Source organism: Ceratotherium simum, chromosome 5 (assembly GCF_057802395.1).
Source record: "Ceratotherium simum simum isolate JZ-2026a chromosome 5, ASM5780239v1, whole genome shotgun sequence".
NCBI lineage: Eukaryota > Metazoa > Chordata > Mammalia > Perissodactyla > Rhinocerotidae > Ceratotherium > Ceratotherium simum.
The window spans coordinates 21,558,114-21,571,550 of record NC_141904.1 but is presented as its reverse complement, the minus strand read 5'-3'; the positions used below and the strand labels follow the sequence as shown (position 1 = coordinate 21,571,550).

Sequence of the window (13,437 nt, the reverse complement as noted above, 5' to 3'; positions counted from 1 at the left end):
ACTATGATTTGTGTAAATGCAGTTCTTATGTGATGAAGTTCCTCACAATTGTTGCTCACTCAAGGTTGGTTTTTTCCAGGGAAACATTGCAGAGAGGGCTTGCTGCTGTACATTTTGCAAGTGTCCAGGGATTCCAGGACCTCAAGGGAGCCAGGGACGACTAGCTTCGAAGGTGCCACTCAGTTGTGAAACTATTTTATGTAATGGGCCTTGATTTGGTATGGGTGGGACTGAGACTACGTGGTTCAGTTGCAGCCTTCACTCAAAGCTGGTGTAATTGCTTTGGGCATTTTGTGTGCCTTTTCTGGTGTAGGAGCCAGTTTAGAAGGACTCACTTTTGATACTGTTGTTAAGAATAACTCCCTTTTCTCTTATATATCCTTGGTGATGTTGCCCCTTGGTTTTGCAATTTATACTTTTGTACTCACTTTAGACAGCTTGAAAGTAGCAAGGGGTATTAGAAATAGTGGGGAAAGTTATACTTCATCAGCATTGGAACACAATTAAACTGCAAAACGAGCGTAGCATTGCAGATTAATAGCCTTAAAAAAAACAAATTATAAAAGATAAGTTACACAACAATAGCCCAGATAAATATGTCATGATATTTTTGTTCAACGGAATTCTCTAAGATGACGAAAATGGATGAACTACAGCTACACACGACAACATGTATAAATTTTACAAATGCAATAATGGCCAAAAAAAACCCCAAAATGCAGAAGAAGACGTGGTATGAATCCATTTATAAAAAGTTTGAAAACAGGCAAAACTAACCTATAGTGTCTAGGGATGAATAATTAAGTAGTGAAGTATAAAAAAATGGCCAGGAGGGCTGGCCCGGTGGTGCAAGAGGTTAAGTGTGCGCACTCCGCTGTGGCGGCCCGGGGTTCGCCGGTTCGGATCCCGGGTGTGCACCGATGCACCACTTGTCAAGCCATGCTGTGGCAGTGTCCCATATAAAGTGGAGGAAGATGGGCACGGATGTTAGCCCAGGACCAGTCTTCCTCAGAAAAAAAAAAAGAAAAAAAAAAGAGGAGGATTGGCAGATGTTAGCTCAGGGCCGATCTTCCTCACAAAAAAAAAAAAAATTAAAAAAAAAATGGCCAGGAATTATTATCATCAAAGTCAAGAGTGTGCTCCCGGGGGTGGACGTGGGAGTGGTTTGTGTCTGGGATGGGTGCTGCATGTCGGTACCAGCGACGTCCTATTTCTTGGCCTGGGTGGTGGCTACACAGATGTTCACTTTACAATAATTAAGGTGTAATTTATATTTCATTTACTTTTATGCACTTTTTCAAATGGGTTTTAGATATTACAATAAAAAGAAGTCTGGTTTGTTGGTTTTTTTAAGAGATCAAATATAATACTTGCTCATGAGTTCTGCCATGTCCATTCTTCTGGAAGGATAATTTTCCTTGGACTTTTTGCTAAATTATGATGTTTTGTTTAGCATAGTTTCCTCTCTCATTACTTTGCTCAACTCAGTATTAGAATTATAGTCTAAGAGTACAACTGCCCTGGTATACCGAGCAGACAGCTAAGACCTGTGTTCGAGAATGAGGAAAGCAAACCTCAAATTAAATCCCTGCCACAAATAAGCCACAAGGCAGTTAAACCACACATGGCCATGGGAGAGACGATCATAATTTAAATCTCTTTGGAAATGTTATCAATTTGCCTGCTAAAAGAGCTGTGGTGGCCGTTGCTGTCCTCCACGCAAATTCCTCAGGCGCAGGACTGGCCCGGACACACTGAGCTGCGAGGTGGGTTCCAAAGGGCAGCCTCCTGTAGGCACGGGGAGGGCCACCTTCTGCAGAGGGCTTCCAGGTGAGTGCAAGGACAAGAGCCAGCTCCAGAGGTGTCAGACTATCCCCAAACTCACAGCCACACCGGCAAAAACTACGGCCAAGTTGGAGGGAGGGACTTGCCTAAAATGCCTAACGATTTCACAAGTTTGAGTTGATGAGAGATGGCTGTCGTTTGTTTTTCTCTCTTTCCTCCCAGGGTTCTCCAGGTCTGAAAGGCAGCAGAGGACACAGGGGAGAGGATGGAGACCCTGTAAGTTTTTGTGAGCCACCACTTACGCACGCACACACCCACACACACACACATTGATTTTCCTTTTCATGGGAAGCTTTCTTTTCCCACAGAAAAGAGTAGGTGGGGTTTTGTTTATATGTTTATTTTTTGTAGTTTTGGGAAAGAAATGGGTTGCTTTTCTTTTCCCTTTTCCTGTCTGAGTCATGAGGCACTTGCCAAACCTACTTTTGGGAGGAAGTCAGGAGCGGGCTCACCTACTGGTTGCCTGGCATGTTTTTATTAGTGGCAGGGAGCTGGGCATCCCCCTCCCTGCCCCAACGCAGGCGACTTTGGTCCTGAAACCCAGTGCTTCGTACATGGAAAGAGAAGTGGGCAAAGCACCCCCAAGGCATGGCGTCATGGTTACATGCCACACAGAGGCTTTCAAATCTCAATCTTTGATCCTAAAACCAGAACTCACACTTGCTTCATCAATCACATTATGAAAATGGATTTGGAGGAACTGAAATCATGTGGGTGGCTCCATTTGGGATGCGAAAAGTTCAGGAAGCATTCAGCCTGCCTCTCCATCCCCTTAGAATCAAGCCCAGCTCCTCGTCTGGGCACCAAGTTATGATTAAAAGCACAGAATCCGGAGTCAGACAGTCAAGGGCTGACCTAGATGTGAAGTTTAACAAGATACTTAACTTCTTGATCCTCAGTTTCCTCAGCCATAAACATTTATAAATTCCTCTGGGGCCGTAGTTTACGAAATGACCACTAAAAGGAGCACTCTAAATCACCCACCCTGTACCTGCAGAGGGGTCTTGGAGCCCTAGCCAGCAGGGGAGGGCTTTGAGTGTGGGGACTAGTGTCACCCTACACTCACAGCTGGCTGAGAGTCCAGTCAATAGGAAGGCGCAGTGTTTAGGTACCTCGGAGCAAGCTGTGGCGCTGAGCGAGGCCTCCTGCTGAGAATAACCCTCAGAATAAAGAAAACAAAACAGGTGAAAGCAAGTCACCTCTCCCCTCACCTACCAGGAAGGAAAGGATTAGGCTCATTGCTAAATAGATATTTATCCATACAGCACAGCATTAGCACCTGCAGTGCACCCAGGTCTCAGCCAGGCACAGGGACACAACGGGGAAGGAGACGGTTGGGGCTTCCTGCCCTCAACAAGCACATTGTTCTTCTCTTGAGATTCATTTTACTCTAGGATTTACCCGTATTTAAAAGTTTCCTGGGAGAAGCAGGATTGGTGGGAGATGCACACGTCATTGCCCTTGAGCGCTTCTCCCTGTGTGGATGGTCTGACTTTGGGGATCTTTAACCTGGCGGTCCTTCCCATGAGCACTGGCTTGGAGTAGCGTTGCTTCCCATCAAACTGCTTTTACTCAGCTTGGGTCCCCTGGCACCCACTTGCTTCTCTACGGTCAACAATGCTGACTTTTCCAGGGCAACATGAGCGCCCAGGGCAAGATGTCAGGTCAACATGTATTACTGGAGTATTTGGAATGTGGCTGGAAAGTGAAGCGACTTCCAAACCCTTAGCTGTGCTGTCTGATGAGGGCAGTGAAGCCACTGAGCTCATTCTGCACCTTTGAGTGATCTTGGATCTGAGGGAAGCCCTGAAGGTTGACAGGGAAAATGTTTGAATAGAGGGGGGAAACAGAGTTAAATGAAGGAATTTGTGGGAGGATTTGCTTTGTCTAAAGCTCAAAGTGCCATGTGACCTAGCTTAACTCGCGAAAAGCAAACTGCTGGTAGCTTCTGGCAAGAGTGCCTTCAGATACCTGTTTGGGTTCCTTCTCTTAGGGCAGACGAGGAGACACTGGACTCCAAGGAGAAAAAGGGCTTGCAGGATGTCTAGGGGAGCAGGGTCAAAAGGTAAGGTTTTGCTGAAATGTTATTTTAAATTGCCTACAACATCCTCTCCCTCTCTCCTCCATTCCTTCCCGCTCCTTTTCTCTCTCCCATCATCCCTTGCTCTTTGCCTTTCTCCAATTACATCTGTTGGTTTCCTCATCTGCAGATTAATTCTACTTCTCAATCATTTCAAGGAGTTTTGAGCACTCATTAAATTCCGTCTGTAATCTCTTGGAGGTTGTATAGCCAGAAGCAACTAAAGAAATCCACAGTCACTCTCTTTAGAGAGGCAGCCCCTTCCTGCTCCAACAGTCTATGAATCCACGTTCTGTCTTGGATATGCCAGTGAGAGCTATTTAATCTTTTACAGGGAGCCAGAGGATTTCCTGGATCTAAGGTACTGTAGTTGCTTCTCAAATTTGATTTCCTCATGGGATTAGTTTCCCAATAAGCATGTGGCAGAGATCGCCTTTGACCTGATTGCTGCTCCTTGTTCTCTGTCAGGGAGAAGATGGTGACGATGGGCTGGATGGACTTGATGGGGAGGAGGTAAGCCATTTTTCTTTAAGTACCATAAAATCATCATGAGGTTGATATATTTTTCTTAATGAGAATTTTGTTCTCCCTGTCTTCCTTTAGGGTGTTCATGGATTTCCAGGAAAAAAGGGAGAAAAAGGTGATCCAGGATCCCAGGTAACACTTTTCAGTACATCAAAGAAGGAGAATTTGGTGACGCAGATGGTCTTAATTGCTGTGTGTCAGTGGTTATTAGGGATAAATCTGACAGCTGACTTAACCACATAATGAAGACCTGTTACCACTGAATAGACGCTGCATTCCTGTTTGGGGCAAGTGGGTAACTGTAATTTTCAAGAATTTCCAGCTAGAAAAATTCAAGGTGTCCAAGGACCTTCTACAGGCGTGTTTTTCAGAAGTCTGAAAATGAATGCTTTTGCCTGTCAGCAGCTTGCATGTTCTCTCTATTGCATCAGAAAAAAACAAAAACCAGAGAAAGAGACAAAATTATTTTGGTGGCCTTGGTATAGCAATGACAGTGAAACATTTTTTTTATTTTAAATTCATTTCAACACTCATTAATATGTGCTTATTTGGTTCCAAGCAGCTCTGCTTTTTATATTCTGATCCATTTATTTATCAAATATTTTTGGATACCTGGCATATGCCAGACCCTGAGTTATGTGTCAGAGAATCAGAGATGAACCACACTGTCCTTGTCCTCAAGGATCTCGTGGTGTAGCTGGGAGACAGACGTATCAATAGCCAATGCCAACACAGAATGTGATTAGGACCATGTTGCAGGCATTGACATGGGAGCCCAGAGAAGGGCACCTAACGTGGCAGGGTGGGGAGGGAGTTCAGGAAGTCTTCCTGGAGGAAGTGGTCCCTGAGCTGAAGATGGATAGGAATTAGTAAGACATGGAGGAAGGGTATTCCAGACAGAGGGAACAGCATAAGCGAAGACATGGAGGCTTGGGGGCACTGCCTGACGTGAGCATCAGAGTACAGATAGAGGGAGATGGGGTTCAAGAGGTGGTGGGAAGAGATTGGGAAGGCCCTGGTGAGCCATGCGGAGGAGTTTGGCTTTTAACCATTAGGCAGTGGGGAGCCTTTGAAAGGTTTTAAGCAGGGGGATCACAATTGAATTTACGTTTTAGAAATATTACTTGGCAGTAGTGTGGAGGGTGTGTTGGAGATGATCTAGATGCAAGGCAAAGATGAGAGGTGGATCTGTTACAATCAAGGTGAGAAGTGGTGAAGCCTTCAAGTAAAGCAATGGCAGCGAGGACAGAAACAGATCATATCAAGGACATAGCAGGGCCTGGACTAGAGTGAGAACCTAGGGTGCAAAATTTCGAAGCACTAGTTCTCAGAGTTATGCAGAGTGAGTGCCCCCCTAAATTTTGCACCCTAGGCGACTTGCTTGTTTCACCCTAGTCTTAGCTCAGGGACACAAGATCTCCAGATCTAGGTGACCAGAGGAGCAGGAAATGAGGAGTCGGTCAAAATGCCTGCAAGGATCCCAGCTTGGGCAGGTTTAGTTGGGAACAGTTGAGTTTGAGGTGACAGTGGAACATCCTTGCAGAGGTTTGCAGTGGGCCATTTGATTATAGATGTCAGATGTTGCTAGACTGGCTGGGATGTCCAATACAGCACCAAGTAGCAAGACGTGACTTATTATTAAATTCAATTAATTATGAAATTCAAATTAATGAAAGTGAAAAATTCTGCAATTCAGTTGTACTAGCCACATTTCACATGCTCAGCAGCCACATATGGCTAGTGGCTGCCATATTGGACAGCACAGATATAGAACATTTCCAGCACTGCAGAAAGTTCTATTGGACGGCACTATGCTAGGCCATAGGAAGGTTTCCCATTTGTCAGCCTCACTACAGGTAATTCTGACCATAGACTTAAAACAGGACCTAGTACTGCTTGAGCAGTCTGAGAGAACCCGGCTGGGATAGAAGAACGTAGATTATTTTGTCTGATTTCCTCCCTACTAAATGCACACAGCACTTGACATTTTAACACCATTATAAAACCCTCCTACAAGCTAACTCAGAAGCTCATTTTATTTTTTTCAGGGCAGCCCAGGTTCCAGAGGCCCCCCTGGGGGATATGGGGAGAAGGGCTTCCCAGGGGATCCTGTAAGTTACTAGGGCCCAGTTGGCTCTGAATTGTGTAGCTGCTCTAAGTTCCTGTCGCCTTTCTCTTGTGTCTCTTGCTAACTTGTAGGCAAAGGCTTGTGTTGGGAATGGAGGTGGTAGGTGTTGAGCGAGGCTTATTTGGGAAAAAATCTGTCTGTGTCTCATCTGGGCTGATTACATTAAAAATTCAGAACTGGGAACCAAAGTTCTATCTTATTCATCCTTATGGTATGTTGAGTCTTTAAAGTTCTTTTGGGGGGAAATTTCGATAGTTTTGCTTATTGGCTTCTAATCTTGTAGATTCCCTATTTGCAGACTAAGTTACAGGGGACTCTTCCTATACTTTGGAGGGAATGGCATGAGCATGTTTGGACTAGTGCATCAGTGCAGCTTCCCATACAAAGAAAGGAAAATCACTATGGCTTCAGCAAGCGCTCTTAGAATTCTTCATTTATCACCAAACCCCCTTCAAACTTGGGAAAATATTACTTCTATTTTTTTCAAAAATCTATGAGTTCCAAATATGGGGCATTTTCTCACACCCCTCATCACTTAACCCAAATTAGCTTAGTACTTGAACATTGTACCATTTTGCAAAAAAAAAAAATGCTGATATTTCTTGATTCTGAAATACTCTTTAAATCTTCCTCTAGGGTAATCCGGGACAAAACAACAACCTCAAAGGACAAAAGGGCTCCAAAGGAGAGCAAGGAAGACAAGTAATTGGATCTACTTTCCATATATAAGTTGGTTAATTCTGTTACCTAGCTGAGGCCTTCATAAAGTCTAAATTTATTAATTAGCAAAATATGTAACTCTTCTATAATTGCACCTCTCTAAGTTCCCATTTAAAAGAGGCTTATTTTCTTAAAATAAGGCGTGTCTGTAGCAGATTGCACTTCTCTGTGCAAAATTACTAAGCTTCTGTGGGTGATATTGTTCTATGGGGATGCTGGCGGTAGCGGAGCATGTTGCTGTACCATTGTCCTCTTTAATGGATCCGCACCCAGTAGTGTGAGTATGCGGACAGATTCTAGCATGACACATTTGTTCTGCTGTTTTAATAGTGCTTGAGATTTTGGTGCTGATGCCTCTGTAATTTATTCAGAATCATTGCCTCATAATCTTGGGGGAACGATTGTATTTCTAGGGTAGAACCGGACAGAAAGGAACACAAGGCAGTTCTAATTCCGGAGGAAGCAGGGTAAGTATTCCCGTGGACATTTATTTCCCGCTCCTTATCACCTGAAGATGCCACAGAGGCATTCAGAGTATTTCTTGCTGCAGAGTCGGCTTGTCCAGGGCTGATATGCTGGCGCTATTGTCATTCGGGGCCAGATAATTCTTTGTTGTGCGGGGCTGCCCTGTGCATTAGAGGATGTTTCGCAGCATCTCCCGTCTTTACCCACTAGATGTCACTAACACTCCCCCCGACCTCCACCCCCACCCCCACCCCTGGAGTTGTGACATGCAAAACTGTCTGCAGATACTGCCAAATGTCTGTGGGGGGTGATGGGGGTGGGGGGCAAAACAGCCCCTGGTTGAGAACCACTGTGACACCCCCTCTTTCTCTTTATATACGCCAGTGGGAAAGAAGAATCACAGATAAATTCTTCTCGAATGAACCAAAACACTAGCAATTAGGGCCAAGCCAGTGGCAACCTCGAGATCCTAGGGTAACTTTATAGCCTCCATGTGATATGGAGCCTAAACAAGGATATGGGATTGCCTCTTCCTTTTAAGGAAAAACCAAGGAGTCACTTTTCTCTTTGTGGACTACTGAAGTTGGAGATGCTGTTTATAATGTGTTAGAAAACCTTTTATCACGCACTCGGCAAGCAGGTCGTAAAAAGAGAATAACGTACAACATCCTAGATTTGGCCCTGAGTTTTGTTCAAGAGGAAACTGAAAATGCTTGGCTTTCTTTTCTTTTGCAAACTTGGAATCTTCTCATCGCTTTGAAGGCTGTGGCTGACTGCCTTTCTCTCTGCAACAGATAGCGGAGAAATGTGTTTTAATTCTTCTCGCCTTTGTTTATCTTGACTCATAGTTCTTAGGAGAAAGAATCTGTAGTCGGGTGGCTTAGGCTTCCTGGTGCTTCTGGTAAAATTCCTTGGGACTTTGCCCTCTTCTCCACTCAAGAGAATTAAAATTAATCAGAGGGAGCAGGAAAGCAGCAGGATGAACTAAGTGCTGTAAATTTTAAAGATAAATATGTCTTTTTGTTGGTTGAAGAGAAAATACTTTTAGTTTGAAGTCGCTTTATAACTGTCACCATCCATCAGGCACTCTTTAAAAAGAGATGCTAGAGGTGGGGTGGGGGATTACTACTTGGACAAACCAGCGGATTATTTTAAGTCTCTCCAAGGACAGGGGTCTCTCAGCCTCTCTCCCTCATTTTCATCCACTTCCCTGAGCATCTCCTCCTTTGTAACCTCTTTTCTTCTGAATTAAACAAGGCAGTTTGGATATAAAACAACATCAAGCTTTTTTACCTCCTCCCCCACTTTTCCAGTGAAGGCCAGAATTCTCTATGAGGGTCAGAGGATCTTAAATGGATTCTAAAAACACAAGGAAATCTAAGACGTTGCCTCCTGCATTACAGAATTTCAACTTATGTGAATTAATTGTTGCGCCAGCTATTGCCAAAACAGCGGATCAATGTACTGAGAACCAGAGCACTTGAAACCACACTCCAGGCCCATTGCTTTCGGCCTGTCATGCACAAAGAATACTTACAAATAATAGTATTTGTACTTCTATAGCCTCTAATTTGTGCCAGGATCTAATCAAAGCACTTTCAGATATTAATTCATTGAATCCGCATAACAGACTTGCAAGGTAGAAACTAATATTATATTCATTTTACAGATGAAAAAAATCAAGGAACCTTGGGCAAACTTGCCCAGGATCAAGATGGGTAATAAGTGGCAGAGCTGGGGTCTGTCTCCCTCCAGAGTCTGGCCTCCCAACCATGCTGGCCAAGGTTTATTGTGTGACTGCTCTCTGCCACAGGGGCTTAAAGGACAGGGTTGAGCTCAAGACTGCCTGACTTCTTAGGGAACGACCTAACCATTGTGCTATACTGTCTGGTTATGGAATGAATGCTATTTTATCCTTGCTTTTTAATGGAGACAGAATTATGACATCATGAAACAGTGGCCGCAACCTTTCTTTACTGTGTCTTCTCTGCTTTTGTATGTCAAGAGCTCTATTAGTCACATCAAGGTACAAACAGCTGCCAAGTTACAATGTGTAACTTCTCCCAAAGGGTCTTTGCATTTTAAAAGCAAAGAGTAGCTGAATCAAGGGTCAAAACCTCAATGGAGGAATTCTGATCATCAGCTAACCCAGTGGAGGTGATCTGTGATCAGGTAGTTTATTCTAAGGAACTTCAGAAGGTGGGCAGTTGAAAGGAAACAGCAGTTCTGAAATAAGAATGTCCGTGCTTTCTGAATGAATGAGTGGATAGGCTTTTTTGAAGTATTCATATTGTACCTAAAGTAATCATAGTTGTTTATCACAGCACAAAGTAAATTGGTGGTTGCGATGTTCCACAGCTCTCTCTCTCTCAAAGATGCAGGGCCTGGGGGGGTGGGGTGAGGGCACAGTCTTTATCATTGCTCTTTTAGGGAAAAAGAAGTTAGGATCTGGGGTCTGAATATCTCCCCGCTTGGCTACCCTCTGGAAAGGAGAGGGTGTAACAAAGACAGCCACTATATGGAGAGCCTGAGTTGGCAACGTGAAATCGCTTCTGAATCGGTACAGACAGATTTCAGCTTCAGAGACCAGCCCAGCTTTTCTCAGATGAACCTGGTGGTGCCATTTGGACTACCACCTAGTCGAGCAGACCCCATCGGCCATTTCCTCCTTGTAGAATTCCCTGGAAGCAAACCCCATTTGGCCCATATGAAGCACTGTATCTAACAGTTTTTTACTCTCCCCAAGATACAATCAGGAGCCCAACACAGAGAGAGATGGTTATGACACAGCTTGTTCTCACGCAGGAAGCCTCTGATTAGCAGACAGTACTTTGTGGGATTTGTCAGAGAGAGAAAGGTAGAAGACGGGTTCTTCTGGATGGTTTGGTTCTCCAAACATAGCCTCCCGGATAATTGTCGGAGGGTGTCAGGCTGGAGCTGGGTCTGTAATGACTTTTAGATTGGTTTGCAATCAATCTCCCAAATGTTAGTCTGTAATTAAGTGCCCAGTGTGAAAACTTGTCTTTGGAAAGTGCCTCGGGGAAGCCATTTCTGTGGGCTGCTCATTACTTATGTCTGTCAAGAAATGAGACAGGCTGCTTTGCCTCTGAGGAACCTCCATCCAGACCCCCACACACTAACACTGCCTTTTCTTCTCCAGGGCAGAGAAGGCCAAAGGGGGCTCCATGGTGCCTCGGTGAGTATGCTTTACTCCCTGTCCTCTGTGGTAGATGGGGCCAAGGAGCCTTCTCACATGCAGATGGCCCTGGGAATGGATGAGCATTTGACAGGGATGTTGTAGGAAGTGCCGAACGCTGGACATGATCCCCACCAAAGGGGGGATACACAAATGTCCATCAGTTCAGCTGTCAGGGACAGGACAGGCCTCACTTAAGGCAAAGCCTCTCTCACAGACGCCTCAGAGACCAGAGGACCTGTGCAATCCCAAATGTGGTCCATTTGACTGCTTTTCACATGCCCTGGGAATCGGCTGCAAAAGAGTGAAATTCTTTACTCTTTTGAAGCAGTAGAAATGACCTTGTGTTCATTTCGTAGGCAGTGTGGAAGAGGAAAATCCTAAGCAAAGTCAGGGGTGAGCAAAGAGTCAGACAAAATAGTACTTGTGTGCTGTGGTACTAGGTACTATAAATAGAAAATCTACATGGAAACCATGCAGAGAAAATCTTACCACTGAAAACTCTCATTCATCAGGGGCAGCCGGGAAATCCTGGGCCTGAAGGTGCACAGGGAGCTGAAGGCTTACAAGGCCCACAGGTGTGTTGGAATATTTCACAAATATTGATAAATAATGCTGTTATTCTGATAGGAAGGCGGCAGATAGTTGTGTATAATAATAATAACTGAGAAATTTGTAATCTGCCGCTGCTCTCCTCCATGGTACGTGTCTCTGGAATTCTACCTTTCCCATTGTGGGTCGGTGATTTTGCTCCATCAAACCTGCTCCTACACTTGCAGCTCACTGACAGAGGAAAAGCATGCTCTTGTGCTGACCTGGTATTGTGTCTGCATGTTTTTAATAATGAATTATTAAGACCTTAATGTTATACTAGTAATCAATATCAGGATCAACAAATTGGTTTTCCTTAACTCAGGTTCCACATACAGACTCCCATGAAGCAAAGTTAGGAATTGGAAACGGTTATTCAATTCACCTAACGCTAACACCATGGGGGATGACAGTGCTTGGGGAACATCACTGATAGGGCTTTACGTCATATCATTAGTGATATGGGCATCAGAGAGAGGATATCTCTGTCTCTCTTCTGTGTCAGAAAGATGCTGGGGTCATCCCTAGAGAATGGCTTTGTAGCATGTGGGTATTTAGTCACCTTATAGAGTCCACTTTAAGCCTGAACTTGTCTGGAAGGGCCTGTGTAGATGTGTCCATTCTAAGACCTTCCCAGAGGTTCATTTTTCTTCAAAAAATTTCCAGATTGTTAATATTAAACTGGAATTTGGGATTCTCTTGAGTGATTCTGGGGCCCCTGACCCAAGCCACCAGCAAGCAGCTCCTCTTGATTGAGTAACCATGGGACCAGCCTAGATCCACCCCCAGGCTTTGTGAGGAGAGGGGTGACATTACCTCAGCGACCCAGGGTCTCTGATACTTGGGCAGTGAACCAAGGCTAGCCCAGGGCTCCAACCACCATTTGCACGGGGCAGCCAGGGCCATCTTAATGCTGGTGCTTTGGCAGTGAGAAACATTACCAGCCCCTCTAGTTTTTTCATCTGTATGAGAAAACCATATGAGAGCCATGCATTTATTGGTAAATATGGCAGGAAATATGTTTTAATTCCTCTGATGGGTCTGCTGCTAAAATGTCCTTTTGTGCTAACTTGAAACAACTTTGCTCTCTATGGTGCACATTGATAAACACTTTGACTCAGGTAACCAGCCCTGTCAAAGGAATCCATCCGACCACTGTTTACATCTTATTTCTGTCTCCTATGGGTTTATTTCTCCTTTTAGTCTCTTTTTCATTTCTCCCTCTCAGAGAGGGATGAAGGTCTTATACCCAGGCTGGGAATTCCTTAATAAAATCTGTACCACTAAGTCTGGGTCTCCCCGCAATTCCTCTTCTAAGACATGCTTAATTTCAGAGTTAAAAGGCTGCTTGGAGGGTGGGACTAGTGCTTTTCCATGGGGTGTTTCAAAAACACTAATGAAGAAAGCAAGTTTCACTGACTTCATTGCACTGTGTTTCTTTTGTTACCACAAAAGGGGGTAAATGGAGTTCCTGGCAGGAAAGGAGAGAAGGGAAGCGAGGGGCATAAAGGACCTCAGGTGAGTGATTCAGAAACGTTACAGTCAATGGTCTCCAAGCTTTGTCTTCCTCTTACTCCAAAAACACCTTCATATATAGTTTATTTTATATTATCTACATATGGAGTATTTCATTTTTGGATTAACTTGGGACAAATTTTTAGCACAGCTCAGATTCCTTGCACGTGGCTTAAACACTCCGCTTTCTCCTTCACTGGGGTTTTACTCCGAAAGCACAGACCCATTTCACCAGCCTGAGGAAAGCAATTGGAAGAATACAAACCTTGCTGACTTGTGAAAGATTCAAAACCTGATACATTTTTCTGATTTTTCTAACTTTTAAAAATTATCTGTGCCGTGTGTATCTCCATTGACTGAAGATATTTGAAA

General features: G+C 44.3%; 1 protein-coding gene across 1 annotated transcript in view; it reads left to right on the top strand.

The window, feature by feature from the left end:
• COL6A5 (collagen type VI alpha 5 chain) overlaps positions 1 to 13,437 on the top strand; it is a 114,470-nt gene that overhangs the window by 51,338 nt on the left and 49,695 nt on the right. The window contains exons 12-23 of the mRNA XM_014789693.2: positions 80 to 172; positions 2,008 to 2,061; positions 3,839 to 3,910; positions 4,260 to 4,286; positions 4,394 to 4,438; positions 4,529 to 4,582; positions 6,499 to 6,561; positions 7,215 to 7,280; positions 7,712 to 7,765; positions 10,924 to 10,959; positions 11,475 to 11,537; positions 13,006 to 13,068. Coding sequence (XP_014645179.2) covers positions 80 to 172; positions 2,008 to 2,061; positions 3,839 to 3,910; positions 4,260 to 4,286; positions 4,394 to 4,438; positions 4,529 to 4,582; positions 6,499 to 6,561; positions 7,215 to 7,280; positions 7,712 to 7,765; positions 10,924 to 10,959; positions 11,475 to 11,537; positions 13,006 to 13,068 — 690 coding nt within the window. The remainder of the gene's footprint in view (positions 1 to 79; positions 173 to 2,007; positions 2,062 to 3,838; positions 3,911 to 4,259; positions 4,287 to 4,393; positions 4,439 to 4,528; positions 4,583 to 6,498; positions 6,562 to 7,214; positions 7,281 to 7,711; positions 7,766 to 10,923; positions 10,960 to 11,474; positions 11,538 to 13,005; positions 13,069 to 13,437) is intronic.